The 20,952-nt window shown below is 39.4% G+C and overlaps 1 protein-coding gene and 2 long non-coding RNA genes across 3 annotated transcripts in view; 1 reads left to right on the top strand and 2 right to left on the bottom strand.

The window, feature by feature from the left end:
- The window catches only part of LOC145436914 (sialate:O-sulfotransferase 2-like), a 48,149-nt gene extending 33,111 nt beyond the window's left edge, over positions 1 to 15,038 (bottom strand). The window contains exon 1 of the mRNA XM_080314103.1: positions 14,884 to 15,038. Within this exon, the coding sequence (XP_080170229.1) occupies positions 14,884 to 14,968 (85 nt within the window). The 5' untranslated portion in view covers positions 14,969 to 15,038. The remainder of the gene's footprint in view (positions 1 to 14,883) is intronic.
- Positions 199 to 1,992, bottom strand: LOC145436930 (uncharacterized). Its single transcript, XR_013914495.1, has 4 exons — positions 1,566 to 1,992; positions 1,233 to 1,288; positions 694 to 886; positions 199 to 336 (listed from the first exon to the last, which is right to left on the bottom strand). It is a non-coding gene; the product is annotated as an uncharacterized LOC145436930 (long non-coding RNA).
- Positions 9,142 to 10,830, top strand: LOC145436900 (uncharacterized). The gene is made up of 2 exons (XR_013914480.1): positions 9,142 to 10,433; positions 10,501 to 10,830. It is a non-coding gene; the product is annotated as an uncharacterized LOC145436900 (long non-coding RNA).
- Positions 15,039 to 20,952: the final 5,914 nt, after the last annotated feature.

The following is a 20,952-nucleotide window of genomic DNA, read 5'->3' on the forward strand; positions in this document are numbered from 1 at the left end:
CACCAATTTTACTCCAGCACGAGTAGCATACTTTCCTGGATTGTTAATCATTTTAGTGGAATTTTACCAGCAAACATTCATAAAAATAACCGAATGCAGCAGAATCAAATTCATTATCAAAGGATATACCAGTTTACTTACGAAACACCGCGATGCTTACCAGTATTTTAAACAACAAATGCATTTCAAGAAGGTGCCAATTGCAACACATACTACCTGCACCTTAGGTTTTTTTCATATTCTTTCCATCAGCCGCAACCCAGGCTTGATGAGTCCCTGATTCGTGGCGTGCCATGGCGGCTCTTTTTTTTTACTGGTCAAATCCAAATGCTGCTCCTAGAAAATACGAAACATACCAAAGGAAAATTGTAAATTTGATGCAGAAGTAAATATAAATATTTCACAAAGGTAGGTTACAGTAGCGCAGGAGAGGTGCTCAGCCCCCCAGGTTGAGAACCACTGACCTAGCCCATTATAGTTCAGTAAGCAATAGTTAAAGTACAAGTTACACGAGCTCATTACGTTCAACTACATCTCTGTTCAGTGTTCAGTGTACACAGATGAAGCCTTTTTCAGCTCATATCGAATAGCCCGTAAGCTACTCTGCGAGATAGTTCGTGAGAAAAGTAGGACTGCAAAAACCAGCAAATTACATGATCAATGATGATATATAAAATGAATAAATAGGCTTACATAATCACATGTATCCATGGGCTCTTGAGACAAAGGTCTGTATCACATAAGATGACTGTGCCGGCACAAAACCCGTTACGAACGACTCCTCACGTCACTGTCAACATTGTCTGATAGCGCAGGCACGGTAGACCCAGGGGGCTCTTTTCAAAGAGTGGACATCAGTTGAACGAATTTGAGGATCAATCCAAGACTATTGAAAAGAAATATTTGTTGCCAAAATTCGCAATACAAATGAACTGCTCAGTAATCACGCAGATATCATACTGGATACAGTTTTTTTTCTGCAATAAGTTGTGCGTGACAGAAGGGTGTCTTTCATAGTATAATTAGGTAATGGAATGGAAAGTTGCAAATGACGTTACCACCAATTTTACTCTGGCACAGTTAGTATACTTCCTGGATTGTTAACAATTTTTGTGAAATTTTATCAGCAAACATTCATAAAAATCTTTATCACAAAGATAACCGATTGCAACAGAATCAAATTCATTCTCTAAGGATATACCAGTTCACTTACAAAACACCGTGATGCTTACCAGTATTCCATACAGCAAATGCATTTCAAAAAGGTGCCAAGTTCAATACATACTACCTGCAAAATAGAGTTTAGTTCAGTTACCGTATCACAATAAACTCAGAAAAGTCAAATTTGGGGATTGGGCAAAACGAATACTACCCTTTGTGATCCATGGTTTGTTGAAAAGATTGTTTGTTTGGCTGTGCTATTATTGGGGCGATTTTTTGGACCTAAAAAGGTAAGGTTTTGACTAAAAAATTCAAATTCACACATATTTTGATGATGAAAAACTTAATTTTGACCCCATGTACTTAAATTAGGTGTTTCTCACATAGTGGTGGAATTGTTTTACCGGAACTTATCTTTATTTCTGGCAGGAGCTGTCTGTTCTTCCGAAGTAATTTGACCTGAAAAAATCTTTTAGCATGAAAATTGACAAATTTTTACATGAAAAAGTACTTATTTTATCGAAATCTGGACCCATGAATAATTCTAGTATTAGTTACATCTCGTATTATGGTAGAAATAATTAAAAAGTTGTTGTAGTACAACGAAAGATACTTTCCTATATTTTCGGGTAGAAAGTGTCTGTCCTAACTAAGTAGCTTGGCAAGAATGAAGAAAGAACGTTCACCAGCTGCAGTTGTTGGCCGGCAACACTGAAGTTGTGCGTACACTGCACTCTCTCTCTCTCATTATGACAAAGTTGTCTACATCGCAATTTTTCATCATACGGTTTCTAATAGAAGAACCAATGCCCACGCAGTCTTGCTGCAGTTAGGATAGTGCAATAAGCTACGTTTAGTATTTGTTTCATTTGACAGTTTATGATTCACAATGAGCAGACGATGGTTCGTCTACAACGGTAGGACTATAAGGTAGGCTACAAGATGTAAATTGTAAAATGATAAGTTCACCGACAGTGCAATCATCTATGATACAAACGAAATGCAAGTTGCCAACAAAATTTTGATTTTGTAAAGAATTTTGGCAATTTTTGACCTAGCGGTACAATTTTGACAAAATTTTGACCTATTTTGACATGTCAAAAAAAAATCGCTTTAGTTAACACCTTACCACTTGGAATAAACAGTACAGTGTAAAATGTGTTGCAGTTGAAAAACAATCAAAACCATTGCATCACTGTCATACCGGCATTCAATTGTTGACATTGCAGTACTTGTCCACAATGGACCACAATATCGCCTACATAGTGATATTTCAGTGTGGATAGAGAGAACATCCCTTTATTCATATGTCCAAAAAGTTACTTCTATAGCAGCTTCCCATCAGTACCGTAGTACTGGACCTGGTCGCAGCCTGGTATATTATCAGATTCGAAGCTCGATCATCCAGCAATAATATCAGACGAATCATATACTACAAAATATCTAAAGAACATTCATATGAATAAGGGATATCAGTAGCCTACTAAAACATCTAAAACAAACGACGTTACTGCAATGTCAAAATGAGTTCATTTTATGACTATTCTCACATTACATACATTCAATAACATTTACCGCATTTCCATACCTTACAGTACATGGATGTTATGATCCTTTACGTCATCAGGTAGCAGAAACTGCTTCAATATATCCATTTCGCCAAGTTTTTTCGCGTACCCTACTCTCTGCCTGAAGCCTGACGAACCACCAATTCAAATCCAAACTGAAATCGAGCGCGCTCTACCGTAACGAAGGTGGTGACCCCTCTGCGTTACAGGGAAATATGTATATTTCATTGAAATATTACGCTTAAACTTGGTGTTGGGTCAAGTGAGTAATATTATTTTACATATACCATGATTTAATGTGATCTCCAAACGTACCGATGGTTTATGAATGCAAAATTGATGATAAATTACCAAGTATAAATTTTCTTGAAAATAAGCCGCAGTGGCGAAGTGTTACAGGTAAACGGAGAAATACGCAGAAGCGTTGCGACGATAATGGCCCAATGCGTTTATATGCCCAAAAAGTGTGTCTGTACGCAGAAAAAAGTGTTATGAAGTGTTCAATACGACCTTGCGGATTTACAGTGTACGCAACAACCTCTACGCCAGCCGCACTGGTGGTACGAAACTTCTCAACAAGGATGGTAAATTTATTTGATGGCGGCATTTTACGGCTGTTTGAACTGACGGAATTGAGATGCGGCAAATTGACGGATGCACATTTTCGTATGCAAAGCTTGGCAAAGATGCGGGAGATTTTTGCAGCTCAGCTTCTCTCTAATAGTGTTGCGCGTATTATGCGAGCAGGAGAGGTGAGGCTAAAGAAGCTTCTGCATGGTTTGCCGGTATTTACAAGTGGTTCGACATTATGAATACATCAACCAAGTTCAGCTACAACGCCAACTTGAAGCCATATTGCAGTCCAGACGATTCACGCTTCGACTGGCTGGAAAATGATTTCTTGCCTAAAATGCGAAAATGGATAGATTCTTGTGCTGAAGGAACAGCAACTTGAGAAACCAAAAAATTCTTGAGTCTCGATAACCATTTATGCATTTACTAACCATGGACAAGTACGGTCAAATAGCCAAATCCTTATTCTGCACTTACAGATATTAACGAATTTGGTGACACCTTGATATCATATAAAATTACGGAAAAAGAATGTTCCCCATCCTACCAATGATTCGGGCTAGAGCAAGCAAAGATGGACAAATAGCTAAACAAGGCAGATTTCATCAAGAGTAGATACGGCATCATTCGGGTCGTATTTGGCCATTCTTGAGCCAACGAAAGCGAGTGTACTGCTGCATTATTAAGGACATCATCCAAATACTTTTCCCAAGTTGAAGATGACAAAACTTGGTATCTAGCACTGTTATTGCTTAACAAATCATGCATAAACTGTTTTTGTTGTCCACATGGTTATTTTTGCATTGGTCTAGTTCTGTACAGTTGCATAATAATGTTACTTTTTTCAAATGCCTGCATCATTATTTCGGTCATATACACATGAATTAGGGATTTGAGGATTAAATTATGTATTCGTAAATGTTCTATATCTGTGAAGTGTATGTATCTTCCTCATTTCTTTACATGACATGATGGAATCCTGAAAATTCAATTCTGTATTGTAAGGCATCGAGATTTTGTGGAATGATCATGGATAGGTGACTTTTTTCAGAGGTCGGTGATGTATGCAGCGTTGCTACCGAAGTAGTGGAAGTATTGCTACAATGATTTACTCAGGTTCAAATAGAAGTAGCGAAAATATAAATCGGTATAGTACTTTTAAAAAGTTCTAAAAGTAGATTTGGTTGTTCGCTCTGAGTCAGTTGGAAATAGTCACTTTTGAAATTGCAGGGTTAAGCTTGGTGACTGCCGCAAAATGGCCATTAAATATGTGCGTGCTATTTTCAAAAACCTTCAAAACTCAGGAGATCTAGATATCCCCGGAAAAAAACAAGTTGTGATGTTTTTGTTTGGTGAGTAGTATGAAAACAATCACCCGCGGAAGTAGGCAAACCTACTCGAATACTCAAAATAACTAGAATTACTCCTTTAAAAACTACGTCTGCTTGATATTTAATTATATATAATGTTATTGATTTAGCAAATTGGAATGAAGGTTGTGTCACTTGCAACAAAGGTTGAACGACCACGACTGTGTGAACATAAGCCTCGTTGGTCGTCACAAGGATACATCACGGGAATTGCGGTTAATTGCGAGTCGTCAATGTGTGAATTGGATTTACGATACGCGCATGACGCGCGAAATTTATCTTGTGAACTAGGTGTACGACTGTACGAAGTACGTGTACGTGAATCAACGTTTATATGGCAGCGGTCCGCTAGCATAATCAGAAGAAAAATGCCAGACGCGAGAAAGAACTGCGCTTTTAAAGCTATTCAACACGTTAACGTTAATTGCCACTGATAAATATACCCAATGAATTATATATCATCGCTAGTTCCTCAAAGAAGTATTGCTGAGGAAGCCTTTGTTTACAGCACAACTGTGTATGCGATGAAGCGTGACCAGGAACACGCTGAAACGCAGAGCTCACGGTAGTTTCCAATCATTGTATATAGCCTATATCAGTGATTCCCAAGTGCGGCCCCCAGATAGCCTTCGTGCGGCCCCCAAAATATATTAAGAAATCGATTTATGACAAAAAATAAAATTTATATTTATAATATACTCTTGCTTGGCTTGGCCTCTGTAGTTTTTGATTATAGAATTGCAGGAAAGTTGTGAGTATAGACTGCTAACGTTACGTCACTGCTGTTTCAATGCAGTGCCCTAACTTTCCAGTTGAACGAGCAGTAGCTATAGATATAAATAGGTATTTATAACTTTCAAAACCGGAGGAAAATCCTGAAAAAATTATTTCCACTTGGCGTCGCTTGACTAAAAAAGAAAAAGAGGCTCAACTCCCGGAAAATACAGTTTTTCTTTCACTGTAACAGGTGGTTGACTGAAAAAAAATGGTCAACTTTCCGGTCCAGCTCCCGAAATAGCCACCGAAACGTTCCTACAGTGCTGACTTAATATCAGTCGAATTTTGCCCTATATGTAACCAAAATCCTCAATAAATAAGACATAATCTCAAAAAAGAAGACATTTGGGTGTCATCCGAGGACACTTTTAAAAAAATCAAAAAAGAGGACAAATCATCTTAAAAGAGGACGTATGGTAATCCTATGATAACTAGATGTGCAACACATGACTCACGGTTGAATACGCCGAGATGCATACTGCTTAGCCGGATAAAAGCAGCATAATTGGTAGTCCTATAGTCAGGGCCGTCACTGCCGCACCCTAAACCCCCCAATTGAGGGGGCCGAGCTCGAAGGGGGCCCAAAATTATTTCGTGAATTAGTATAATTATAGAGTAATTTCTGAAAATTTATGCGAATTTTTTGAAACTTTTTCGCGCCATGCGCGATTTCAATTCGCTGCATATCTTGATTATTGGGGAGGCTACTCTTCCCCAAGAAAAATACGCAAGATTTATAGAAATGGGCATATCAGCGTTGGCCATGACCGCACCATAACGCACCAAGACATATAAAGTTTTAGGCCATGTATAACATGTGACTCCAAGTAGTGTGTGAGAACGATCGGCAGCGAGAAAGCCTTGGCCGTAAAGGAGTGCTTTTATGCTGACCAAAAACTTCGTTATATATACAAAATACATATAGGTTTAATTGTCAATATAGGCGCCTAAATGACTGGTGCCGAATGTTCTTGTCTTGGCAATCTGAACCTCACAAGACAAATACCATCCCGCAGAAAAAAATTATATGCCAGCGAAGAAATACCAATCTGAAATCGTGTGATCTTTCAGTTTAGTAGGTTTGGGCAATTCTACATTTTTGATGTAGCAAACAGGAGGTCACGAAATAACATCATGTAAAGAAGTCATACCTAGGGGTCCGCCCGCCCGAAGATAGAATTTTACGCGGTCTGCAGTTTCAAAGACATCTCTCACTCAGCTCTACCGGTAAATCTGATTACGTGGGCAAAGAGGACAACCATGCAATTCCTGATCTTATTCACCGATTTTATCATGAATTATCGAAATATTCGCGCGTCGCGCTGTCTCACTAAACAGTACAACTTTAATTTCGTGGCAAAAGCGAACAACGTGATGCGGGGTCAGTTTATCACCCTATGGGAGCCCGGGTTCCTGACGAAGTGGTGTTACGTTCCTGCCAACGGGTATACCCCAGAGATGTTTAATTACTATTGAGGGGGCCTATACCTTCTCAAACACACCGCACTCAGCTCTACCGGTAAATCAGATTACGTGAACAGAGACAGGATGAAAATTGATAGCAATACATCCAATTCCCGATCATATTGACCGATTCAGTCATGAAAGTAAAGAAATTTCTCGCGCTTCGCGCGTTTAGGCGAGAAAAGCTGATTCACTCAACGGACACCCAATACAGCAGGGTGTCCGGACAATACCGAGAAAACCATTACCGAGAATGCCATTACCGAGAATGGACACCACCGAGAATGGACATTACCGAGAATTGACACCACCGAGAATGGACATTACCGAGAATTGACACCACCGAGAATGAACATTACCGAGAATGGACACCACAGAGAATGGACATTACCGAGAATTGACACCACCGAGAATGAACATTACCGAGAATTGACACCACCGAGAATGAACATTACCGAGAATGGACACCACAGAGAATGGACGCTACCGAGAATTGACACCACCGAGAATGGACGCTACCGAGAATTGACACCACAGAGAATGGACATTACCGAGAATGGACACCACCGAGAATGGACATTACCGAGAATTGACACCACCGAGAATGGACGCTACCGAGAATTGACACCACCGAGAATGGACATTACCGAGAATTGACACCACAGAGAATGGACATTACCGAGAATTGACACCACAGAGAATGGACGCTACCGAGAATTGACACCACCGAGAATGGATATTACCGAGAATTGACACCACAGAGAATGGACGCTACCGAGAATTGACACCACAGAGAATGGACATTACCGAGAATTGACACCACAGAGAATGGACGCTACCGAGAATTGACACCACAGAGAATGGACATTACCGAGAATATTGACAATACCGGGAATGGACATTACCGAGAATGGACATTACCGAGAATATTGACATTACAGAGAATGTACATTACCGAGAGTGGACACCACCGAGAAAGGTCATTACCGAGAATATGGACAATACCGAGAATGGACATTACAGAGAATGGACATCATCGAGAATGGCCATTACCGAGAATGTATATTTCCGAATATGAAGAATGTCGTGAAATCTAAACCAGAAAATACCTAATATCACGACGTTGGGATCAATGTTATTTATAGTTGTTACGCGCTGTTGTCCAAGGGACCGCGCAGTGAGTTGGGGAGTGAGCGCAGCCTCGTGAAAAATTAGAGAGTGATGCACATACGATTTGAGTTTGTGCAATGTGCATATGCATAACATGCGTGCATTATAGGCATTGTGCATATGAGACAGGACAGAAATGTGGTAATCTAACCCGTTTACTGTAAAATGTCTCGTACTACTTTCTGCCACCGATAATGTGATAAGCGTCGCATTGTTTCCTTCTCAACAATTAACAATCAATAATAACAATATGCGGCTGGAAAGGGAAGGTGCAGAATAGCCTTAAGGCTTTCTAAGTCGAGCAAAGTAAACATTATTGAGAGGACATTACTAGTAGCCTAAAGCCAACCGTTTACTTTAAATGACTAAGCTGCATCTACCGAAAATGGAGGCCACTATCCGCCTAGATACTTGTTTATCCCCTTTTCGAGATTTGAAAGAATTGATGCCTTCTTGCTTCATACCAATCACAGCAACTCGATGAGTTCCACTAGTATTACAGATATCCGTTCCTTTGAAGAAAACTATTATGTCATAGTTTGCCTTTTCACTTTCAAGCAGATAAAACGAATTGAGATACGAATCACAGCAGGTTGATGGGTTATTAGAGGTATCCACGCCAGTGAAGCGAAGGAATTCATTATCGTACCATAGTTTCTGTAGTGGCTCTTGACCATATCATGCTCTCCTGAGATTCGAATCACAGCGGGTTATTACAGATTTGTGCGCCAGCGAAAGTATTCATTGTTATGCCGTAGTTGGTATCATCACCACACGAATGTGGAGTGTTCGAGACAATCAGCTGATATTGTTAAGCTGCTTTAAAACCAACCCTACGAAATGGCAGAACAATCAGGACCTTATGTATTAGCAAAATACATTCCTTCGACGCGAGGAAATAAGTTGATCGCTGTTGGCGAGTTCGTATTTAAAGAGCTTCTTGGAGGTACAGAACTTCAATATACAATTAAATAGTATATTCATATTGAAATGAACCCGAATATTTTCGGCTGACACTCGGGTTCATTTCAATATGAATATACTATTTAATTAGTTCGTATTTAGGAGAATGAAAGTTTCGAATGGTACTTCGTACTGGATATGCACGCATCATGACAGAAAAAAATGTCGGTGTTCATTGAAAGTCCTTGAAGGATCAGACCCACCAATCGTTCTGAAGCAATCTCAAGAACACAATCACTGTGCTACGTTTGGCATAGTAGAGGCGAAAGAAATGGTTCAAAGGTATGATGTTATTTCAATATCGTTTTCTGGGAAATGGATTAACGTCTAGCCAGACCAGTGGTTCTCAAACTGGGGTCCGCGAGACAATTTTTCGAGACCGCGAAACACGTTCCAAAAAATTCACTAATAATATTGAGTCAGCTGTTTGCTATTTCGGCTCGTTCGTGAATCGCGCAATACCGTTTGTAAACCGTTTTCGGGGGTTGAATTTGAATTTGAAATGGTTGAATGCTGTTCACAAAACTAGTCGCTGGAATTAAATATATGAAAAGGAAAAATCCTGATAAACGGTTTCTCCGCTCAGGTAAGCGTTCATTTTGGCTACGGCGTCAACGCTAAGTGCAAAACGGGATGATTGCTTCCAGGTGAAGTGCTTGACGGCCCTTGCTTTCGTGTGACGTCAGACAGTGCTTCAAAATATTGACTTCTTCTAACTCGGGCTGGCCAAGTTTTGCCGAGGACTTGGCTAATTATTTTAGGGATACATATATAGGTAGGCTATATTAACAGATGCAATCTTTTTCACTGTTGAGGATTGGATTGGCCACATTGAAATTCTTGCTGATCTGGATTATTTTGTATTGCGTCATCAGGTTTGAATCAGTGTAAGATAGTATAGCATTTTTGGTGTGTTGAGATCTCTAAAACTATGGGGTAGAATCGAAGACTACTCTAACGATGTTCATATTGTTATTATTGTATCTTCACGACCTTGTTGTTCTATCTTAACCACCTAAATCTTTATAATTACCACCCGTCAGACTAGATTATGCCTGCGATGCGTTTATATACCAACAACACTAATCGATTCGCACATTAAGTCATCAATAGCGGCGCCGAAATTTGTTTGTGATTCGCTTTCGCCGATTTGTGACCAACTCATTATTCACATATCAGCCAACTGAATTGAATAAAATAATCCATCTAACTCTATATTTTAAGATATAACTTAATGGCATATGCACCCAGCATTTGGAATGTGCGACAATGTACCATCGATGGCAATGCACCGAACCAACAATTCTGTTGAAGGATGGCATCACGGCTTCCGCGTTCTAGCTGGGGGATGTCACGTAACCATTTGGAAATTTTTAGAGTGTATCAAGTGAGTATAAACAATGGAAGATGTATGTGTACTTGGTTTCAACTTGAATATACATATATTTTTGAAGGATGGATGTCATGCAAAATCGAGTGCAGCTGTTACAAACTTCCACAGGCCAGGCAACGCCTAAAAGAAAGAAAAAATACGTCGACATTAGCGACAAATTGAAGCGGCTTTGTGATGAAGCGTGGTCAACCGACATGACTACAGATTTTCTGCCAAGAGTGGCATGCAATCTAAGTGAATAAATAGATAATAGCGATCACCACATATTTAGCATCCTTTCTGATGAAGAAACGCCAAGTCTGTGTTGGTGATCACCGCTGTACCTATTTATCCTGTGGATGTTTCATTTTAGCATGCCACAGACAAGTAATAAAATGCAAATAACCTGGAACATGATTGCTTATAATGTTGGAACTGGAGTTTCTGGGCTTACAGTAAATTCAGAACTTCTCAGTCTCTTATTTTTGCTAGCCGTAGAAGCTTTAAAACAGTAGGAAAGGAGCGACAAGGAAATATAGCGTGACTATCTGCAAGATAGCGTAATGGTTGGCTGTCAGTTGTCAGGTTGCTGAGTAAAACGGCAGCCTACTGATAAAATATTCTGCGATTGTAACAGGTAGAATTATCATCATCGCGAAATGAAATTCGGGTCCAATTAGTACGGTACAGCGACGCAACGTATCATTGAATATAGATATGATATATTGCATTACAAAGGTAAGTGCATAATTCGTTGATTGTCCGATTGTTGAGCGAAGCCATTACCTAGGAATCACAATCGTCACGGTAATAATCGAATATATTTCTGCGTAGGAATATTACGCAGTGTACAGTTTGTCTAGGTTTGCTAACTGGTTTAGATGAAAAATGTACCTCGATCAATTGTATACGCAGCGATCAACGAAGTTTCTTTATCTTGTGTTGTTAAATCCTGATGAACGCGATAATAGACTTTTTATTCAAGCCAACTTTATTATCTACGCCCTACATTAAATTGTGTTTGCGCCCAGAATCACCACAAGACACGTTCTCTTACAATAATTCGTGAGCCAGATTTTCGTGACGGTCACTACTGATTGAATACGCACTTTCTCCATAGTAATCATCTGCTACCAATATTAATTCTTGTCTACTTGATACACTCTATTCCCGAATTATCGCGTCAGCCTTAACATATATGTTGACCAATCTATAGAATGACTAACCGTCTACTGAAAATGAGTAGGCCCATGCCGCAAATGAAAAATGTAGACCATGATTTGCCAGCATATTTGTTACTCCCTTTGCGAGCTCTGTGAGAGTTGATGACTTCTCGATTTCAACCATATGATACTCTTTTGAGATATGCATGACAACTGGATGCTACAGATTTCCGTATCAGTGAAGCGGAGTAGGCTAATTCGTATGTCATGGTTGGTACACGAATCGGAAACGTTGTAGACAATCAGCTGATATTGTAAAACCGCTTTAAAACCAACCCTATTGATCGAAGATCACATGCTTTAGGACTATAAGTTCACCTGTACAATTTATGCATGTTCTCATGCAGGCATGTCATGCATATGTAGGTACAGATCGCGTGTATGTGCATCACGGCGTTGCCACATTCGGTGTCAATTCTCAGGTATAATTTTCCCGACAACGTCCGTCTCAGTAAGTTAGATTCTCGACATTGGCAATTCTCGGTAATGTCCATTCTCGGTAGTGTCCATTCTCGGTAATGTCCATTCTCGGTATTGTACATATTCTCGGTAATGACAATTCTCGGTGGTGTCCATTCTCGGTAATGTCCATTCTCGGTAATGTCCATTCTCTGTGGTGTCAATTCTCGGTAGCGTCCATTCTCTGTTGTGTCAATTCTCGGCAATGTCCATTCTCTGTTGTGTCATTTCTCGGTGGTGTCCATTCTCGGTAATGTCCATTCTCGGTAATGTTCATTCTCGGTGGTGTCCATTCTCGGTAATGTCCATTCTCTGTTGTGTCAATTCTCGGTAATGTCCATTCTCGGTGGTGTCAATTCTCGGTGGCGTCCATTCTCTGTGGTGTCAATTCTCGGTAATGTTCATTCTCTGTGGTGTCCATTCTCGGTAATGTCCATTCTCTGTGGTGTCAATTCTCGGTAATGTCCATTCTCTGTGGTGTCAATTCTCGGTTCTGTCCATTCTCTGTGGTGTCAATTCTCGGTAATGTTCATTCTCTGTGGTGTCCATTCTCGGTAATGTCCATTCTCTGTGGTGTCAATTCTCGGTAATGTCCATTCTCTGTGGTGTCAATTCTCGGTTCTGTCCATTCTCTGTGGTGTCAATTCTCGGTAATGTCCATTCTCTGTGGTGTCCATTCTCTGTAATGTCCATTCTCGGTAATAGCGTTCTCGGTAATGTCCGTTCTCGGTAATGGTTTTCTCGGTATTGGTATAGAACCATACAGCAGATAAGTAGCGGTAAACAGTGTACAGTTTTGAAATCTCGCCAGGGCAATAAAACTACTCCGAAATAGCCATGATGACTGTTTGGGTCCGTTTCATAGCCGTAGTATTCGTGCGGCCCCGACCGTACTCTGAAATTCTAAATTTGGTGCTCACACCGAAAAAGTTTGGGAACCACTGATATATATCATTGTGTACGACAGAGCCTGTCGTGTGCACCCATAATTGATCACACGGACAAACGTACATCTATTTCTGTCTCTCAAGACTTATAAATTTATTGAATCGTTCTAAAGCGTAACGTCGAATGGATGTGAATGAATGAGTTTCTGTCTCCATCACTTGTAACTTTTATTGATCCAATCGTACCAAAGTGAAAATGTCGAATTGAATATATCCGAATGAAACGAATGAATCAATTACGTTGTAGCACACAAATATATATATACGTAGCCTATTTCACCATACACATATTATATCACATAACATGTCCTGTTGGGTGGACAATTTCCTGTAACATGTTTCATAATATCCTACTGACTTTATCCTATGTGTTATTTATAATTAACAATATAATGATCAAGATGTATACCGGTATATCAACCTTTTTGCTATTCAGGGCCGTATTGCGATTGCAAAGGCCGCTACTATATTTAAATGGAAAATGAAGTACAGCATTGAATCGCATGCAGCGTGAAGAAAATTTCCAGATTAATTAGAATCTCTCAAAAATTCGGGATTCAATTCGTACATTCAGTTTGCCTGTGGACGATCGCCAACACATACCAATTAGATTACGTGTCACGGCCGCACAAATTTCCGTCTGCGGCCGCAGATTGGCCATCCCCGATCTATGTACACAATTGAACAGCTCATAGGAATTTCAGAAGAATGCTATGCCGAATCAGGCATTCACGCAGGAGTAGGATACTGCAAGGTACCCATCCAAATGACGCAATATTCATAATCGATTATTATGAACTGGCTTTGCTGCTTGGTTGCGATTTGTCTTTGCTTATTTAGCACGATTATGTAGCTGTTTTTATACAGCTCTGGAAACATGAACTGGGGTCTGCTTGGTTTATGGGTGTTGTCGCAGAATTCCACCTTCGCTATGGGCCAATGCTTCTTTTTTGACGCATGAATGATGGTATTGGCGCTTCGAATCTATCGCTTCACGTGGTGCACTGCGTGTTATTGGTCGCATATCATAGTTTTGGGTTAAATCGTTTAGTTTAGGGTAGTATTATTGTAGTTAGGGTTCTATTTGGCTTTGATGTTATGTAATTTATAGTATTTGGATGTATTAAGTGTTTTGTTTTTGGTGTAAATTATTTATTCAGCTGTATAATCACTGGGAATTTTGATCATTAAAAACCGTACGTCACCCAAGAAGACGAGTGTTTGAGTTACAACCGGAGCGAAGGCAGCTGACAGTGCTACGTCGTGTAACCAGATTACGTCTGATATTTCTGCGGTTACAATGGTTACTGCATTTATATCCTGTATATATATTGCGAGTTATACAGAGTAGTACAAGAGCGATACAGGTGACACCGTGCTCATGATATATATCAACTATACGATCAGTCTGGACGCGAAATCGAGTATGCGTTACGTATAAAGGCTGGTCACTGGTCAGTGACATGCTTTTTATCTGCTCACGTTCAACGGCGACACATACAAAGTTTAATGCACTTACACATACTTGTAGTATATGCAATTATGCATCGAACAATGCACATTTAGCAAACATGTAATTGCCGGCATGATACACATTGCACTGAGAATGATTGGAGGATTATTTGAGGAATTCTTGTCAATATCATACATGGCATACGTGTTATTTGTATTCGTCATCCAATGCACGATTCGGTTCTAATCGTTATCGTAATCGCGTTATTCTGAGGTATATCGTATTTACAATCGATTATATTGGAGCAATAATCGTAACTAGTATGGTCAAGACGGTCGTCGCACTTGCATACCGGGGCACAATAGAATCGTAGTGAATCTCACCTTTACATCTGATAGTGGGGATTTGCAGATCTGGAATGTCATCCAGCTCGTCTTCACTTGCGGAAGACAGTTGTGGTTCGAACATGGTTTTTATAACAGCATCGGTTGCGTTATGAAGCCTAGAAAAATAGATATATTCATATTCGTGCAATGAATTCATGTGCAATTTCGCTTAATTTGATTTTTTCGAATCTCAACATTGAGGATGTCTGTTCCTTTGATTTGGGATATGTTACTGAAATAGCTATCTATTAACAAAGCGCAACGCAGTTCGAACACATCACTGACATGACACATTGTGACATTGCACATTACCGCATTGGTACGTTTTCGATCAGTACCAGTACGTAAAATATAGGGCCAGATACTATTATATGCTTGAATAAGTGAAGATTGGGGTACCACACGCCACGGAGTACCACACGGTTCGCTGATTATGCTAACCTTACTTACGCGTCAACTACTGAAATTGGACGCACAATTGGCATTTCAAAAAGACAGGGTTTTGATTTTGAACGTCAACCTTAACTGCGTACGCCAATGTTCGAGACGTACCACCACAACAGGCACAATTCTATTACTGATCGTTGTGTCATCAGTAGGGCTATTTTCTTTTAACATGTCAAAATATGTCCAACTTTTGTCACAGTTGTAGCGTTAGGTCAAAAAATTGACAAGATTGTTTAGAAACTCAAAAGATTTTTGCAACCTACATTTTGTTTATATCGTAGATCTTCGCACTGTCGGTGAAATTATCATTTGACATCTTACAGGCCCATTATCATTGGTTTTGATATCAAGAAGCGCATGATGGGCAATTGTGATGTAGACAAAATTGTCAGAATGAAGCAACACGGGGTGTCACCAGCAGTGTCCGAATACGTATATACAACGGACAAAGATTTGAAATTTTGTAATCATCAAATGAAATATTACGATTTCCACAATGAAGCATTAAAAACAACAGCTGTCCGAGCCGTTCTTTGCCGTTTCTCGTAACAGCAGCAGGCAATATCTGTATTAAGTGAAATGCAGAATTTTAGGTTAACTTAATCTTATTTTCATATTATTATTAAAGGTAAGGGTCTTGTGTGCCACGGACGAAAATATGTTCAAAAAAATTCAGGAAAATGGCACTCACCATGAAAAAGGCACTTAGATGTATTTACCAGCTGATAGAACAAATTCAACAACAGCGGGCGATAGGGCTGGGTTAGACAAGACTTCAAACAGATTAAAATGAAGGTTGAGCCTAGTACACTCGTCGCGCAGAAATTTGCGATAAAATTGATATTCCGGACATATAATAACGATATGGTGCACCGTTTCGGCTACTTGATCTTATTCTCATATGATTCTACTTGAAACGGGCGCCAATCGTTATTTCGCAATTCTGTACTCAACATTCGAACCGGCCGCCATAACAATCCGCTTACACACCATGTTAGCGTGGGTTGTACATGGAATCAGGATCAAAACAGCAATCCGCCCCCTCACTCACTCCAATCGTTGGTCTTACGTAGGCTTACCATATTTTGGAAATGAAAAAAGAGGATACTTTTTCAGAAATTTGCAACTTGCTGAACCGGAGTGAATTTCTCAAAAACCGGTTAATTTTTCCCACTTTGTGATCGGTTGACTAAAAAAAAAAAGGACATCTTTTCCGCTCAGAGCTCAAAATACCCTTTTTCTCTCCACATTGCCACGGGGATGACTAAAAAAAAGGTCATCTTTTCGCTCAGAGCTAAAATCACCGTTTTTCACTCCGAAATACCCGCCTGAGCTCCACTTCTGTGCTAATATGCGGCATATCACTCGCAATTTGCTCTAAATCTGCCTAAATTTTCAAAAAAGAGGACAAAATCTCAAAAAAGAGGACAAAAGGGCGTCCTCCGAGGACACTTTCAAAAAAGTCAAAAAAGAGGACAAATCCTCTTAAAAGAGGACGTATCGTAAGCCTAGTCTTACGCCTCCATAGGGTGGTTAAACTTCAAGTTGATGACTGAATTTTGTCAAGAATGTTGGTATTTGCATTATATTACTACTCATTTTTAATCTACTCTCAGCCCCGATAGTCCGATCTTCCAGTAGAGCTTGGGGCTGGTAATTCATAATTATGACATCTGGTATGTGGTTATAATTACTTTATTGTATGTGGTTAATTCGTGGCCCCCGTCCCTCTGCTTCATAATCAAAAGATCTGTATTCGCCCAAACGTGGCAGACTAAAAGAAAAACTTACGTGAGACGCACACACAAATTGTCATGTCTTCGTTGCTCTGCAGGTGCCCCGGGTGGCATTTGTATTGTGGAGTTCAGATTGAAAGGACAGCACTATTAGCCACGCCCACCCAGCGCTGCTATTGACAATGGACACATAACCAATGTTTCGGCCAAGGTCTTTCTTATAGGCAGCACACTTCGTGGATATTGGCCCAAACTGCATATGTTTTTGGTGCGTCGTGGTGCGGTAATGACCGGGACTGAAATACCAATTCCTAACAAAAAATTTGTTGATTTCGATTTTGCACTTGATTTATGCTAATTTTGGCGTGCTAATTCCAGAAATGCCACTGGTTTTATTCTATCACGTCTAGTTGTTTTTATCTACGACATATGCCCAAAATATGCAAATTTTCACGAATTTAGCCATATTACTTTTCCATACCATATAAGAATCCATATTTTTACCATATAATAAGTTATCTAGGCAAGGATTCAATTAAATTATTAAGAAAAAAGGTAGTGGTATCGATCTAGGCCAGAGGTCTGAAACACGCGGCCCGCCAGATTATTTTGTGCGGCCCGCGTCGACATTTTAGATTTCAAATAATTTGAAAATATTTTAGTGTCACGTATATCTTTTCATGTTATAAAGTCAAAATCCCCTCTTAAATTCCCCCGAAGGTCTGAAACAATTCATCAAACTTCACTATCACATCAATTGCAAACGCTACCATGCCGTGGTGGATTCACTATTTCGCCACATTTCCAATTCATGATGACGAAACCTGACCCTTAGACGATTCGTGACTGAAATTTGTGAGTTGGACTTGGACGCGACCTTTCTTAGAATTACTCAGAATCGGGATAACTCGATGGCAAAATGAAGATTACTCGAGTGGACTCGCAGTGACTCGGAATGCCGTGAATTTGTTATAACCATGGACGCAGCAAACTAATCGCGGCAACAAACTAATCGCGTATCAGGGGAATAGTAATAGATCAGAAGGTCGCAGCTTGATATTTCGCTAACTAAGCAAGTAGTTATGGCAACCATTGGCAATCTGTCAGTTACATCTTTGGTCGCTAAACCATGTTATTAAGGCCACTTACAGGTACCGAGTAGCCTACCGAAGTGTTACGCTCCAACGATGTAACAACAATGGGCCGATCGGCGTTCCGACATTTCAATCACTAGGACACATTCATTAATATATTTATATTATATTTATATTTGTTTCTGCTCCTATATTTGAATATATTTGGCCATGAGAATAATAGCCTACTTACAGAGGTGGTCAGTAACGAAGTACTTCTACTTTTTAGAAGTACTCAAGTAGTTTTCCTCTACTTCTGGTACTTACTCAAGTAGATCTGATTTTCTCTACTTCTACTTCTACTTCGTGATATTTTGTGATCTACTTACTTACTTTTCGCTATTTTCAATTTGTCAAGTAGAAGTAGTTTAATCCCCAATACGAAAGATAGCCTGAGGAATTTCGGGGCTGTTTTCACGGAGTACCAACATTTAATATTCATAAAAGTCAAGTAGAGCCCAGAAATTTTGTTGCGCTTCGCGCACAGTAGTTATGGAGTGATCAATATGTTTCTACGAAAGTATCAGTGAATATAATTTAGGTACCGGATTGCTTGGTTCCGCTCACACTGCATTGGCGCCCACAGTAACAATGACACACCATAACGTTGAAACTACCGTTTCGCAACCTATCATAACATAATCTAGCAGCCCCTGACGTGTCCTGCTAATTTTAGGTCACCTTTGATGCTTAATGGACAAAAGACATGAAATATATTTTCCGCTTTCTAGAAGTGATATTTGTATTTCAATTTCAATTCCGAGTATCATACTTTGGATTCTAATTACTTTCAGTTCTTTTGTCAGCAGAACATACATGTTGAAGCATAAAAGCAAATGTAGTAATATGTCTCCATATTTTCCGAAAATAAAGCTACACTAAATTTAAATTTTACGATCCACAATATTTGTTACACTAATCGCGCAAAGTGTTGAAACCGTATCCGATACAACTTTTACGTATTGCTCTTCGCCTAAACTTGGAGCCTTATGATATGGGGTAAGGCGCCATGCCATGATATTCTCTAAAACGGGGTCTTCTAGTAAACAAAGCGTTAGTATCGCATTTCCATATCAATACTATAATTTTGCATCTCATGATGCGAAAGAATGCTTATTCTGTCAAATAATTGATACCTCCTGGGATGCATCATTATGAATCAAGCTCTCTGCACCTTACGCATAGCTCAATTTGCAGCTTTGACAGTCCATGCGAACGAATTATAACTGTTTTCAAAACTACTTACTTACTTGAGTAGATTTAAAGTCAGTCAATTCTACTTCTACTTCAACTAGTTTTAGGTTGCTTATGTAAGAAGTACTTCTACTCGTACTTGAGTAGATTTTTTCGTTGCTACTTCTTCTTCTACTTGAGCAGCAACTACTTTGATCACCTCTGCCTACTTATCAGAAGTATACCCGAATCCTGGATTGGAATTACAACGAATCGTAGGTCGAGGCCGTTCACAATTCCATTTGTGTGCCTTGGAATCAACTTTTATCAAAATACACCAACCAAAACTCTGTCAACAAAAGGAGTTCGTGTATCACCTAAAAATAGTACATTGAACGCTCTCTCATTCGAAATTTCATGCTGGTGACGTCATATTCTGTGATACGATTGTTGATATACAATGTTCTTTCCAATTCTCTACTAGTTGCTGACGATTACCCCTGACGAGTGTCAGCCGAAAATATTCGGGTTCATTTCAATATGAATATACTATTTAATTACAATGCTCAAACCTAAAAATGTTTTGAAATCAGATCAGTCTCTATTATTAATCTGTTAAATTCAAAATATTCATAGTAGCTGTAAAATTATAAATTATAAATTATAATGGCATCATACATTTGTCCGCCCATATGGTGTTTATATCTTATAATTAATATATATCAAGTACAACAACAATTCTATTCAAATAGTTATAAATGTGATGATTCTTTTCTTGCCAGGCCTAAATTTATACAAGAGTAAATCACCCTATATACCCCTATAAATGCTGCGGCCCGCGGCGTCGTCAAAACGGGAAAACTGACCCGCGAGCACATTTGAGTTTGAGACCTCTGATCTAGGCCGATGCTTTCTCCCATTTTTGGTTAAAGGATATGGCAAGAAAAATATACATTACATTTACTATCAGCTATAGGTGCAATGCCTCATTCAGCTTATCCAGTGTAACTTCAAATTGCTATATGCTCGATAATTTGGATCAAGATGAAGATCTTAGAGATAGCAGGCCTAATGATGTAGATTTTGAAATTGAAGATGATTCCAAATGTAGAGTAGTCCATCAACACAAGTTATTGATCTGACATAGGCTTTGGGACTTGGAATAGAAATGTTCGGAATTTTGACCATCCTTACGAAGTGAGAAAAGATTACTTGGCAAGGTAGAGTCGGTATCTCACTTTCGATCAGGATAATCAGCCTTTTCGTGGTCGGCCTACTTTCGGTAGCTTTTTGTATTGCCGTTATACTGGTATTGGCATGGTACTGTCACCATGGATTACTGGAGGAGTTATGAATCCCCATTTAGAAATCAAGTGAATGACAAATGCCTACAGGTAGCTCAAAAAGGATCCTAAAGTGTGGCATTCTCAAAAATGGAAACGTCTTAGGTGCAGTAACAATTGCACACTCAGTTAGTCTTCGTGAATAATACAGACACATTGAGAACAATACAGTAACATAGAATTGTTGCAATATCCCGAGCACGATTGTATCGTAATTGTCAGCTTTGAAATATT

This window comes from Botryllus schlosseri, chromosome 4 (genome assembly GCF_051294905.1).
Source record: "Botryllus schlosseri isolate E-star chromosome 4, Bs_hap1, whole genome shotgun sequence".
NCBI lineage: Eukaryota > Metazoa > Chordata > Ascidiacea > Stolidobranchia > Styelidae > Botryllus > Botryllus schlosseri.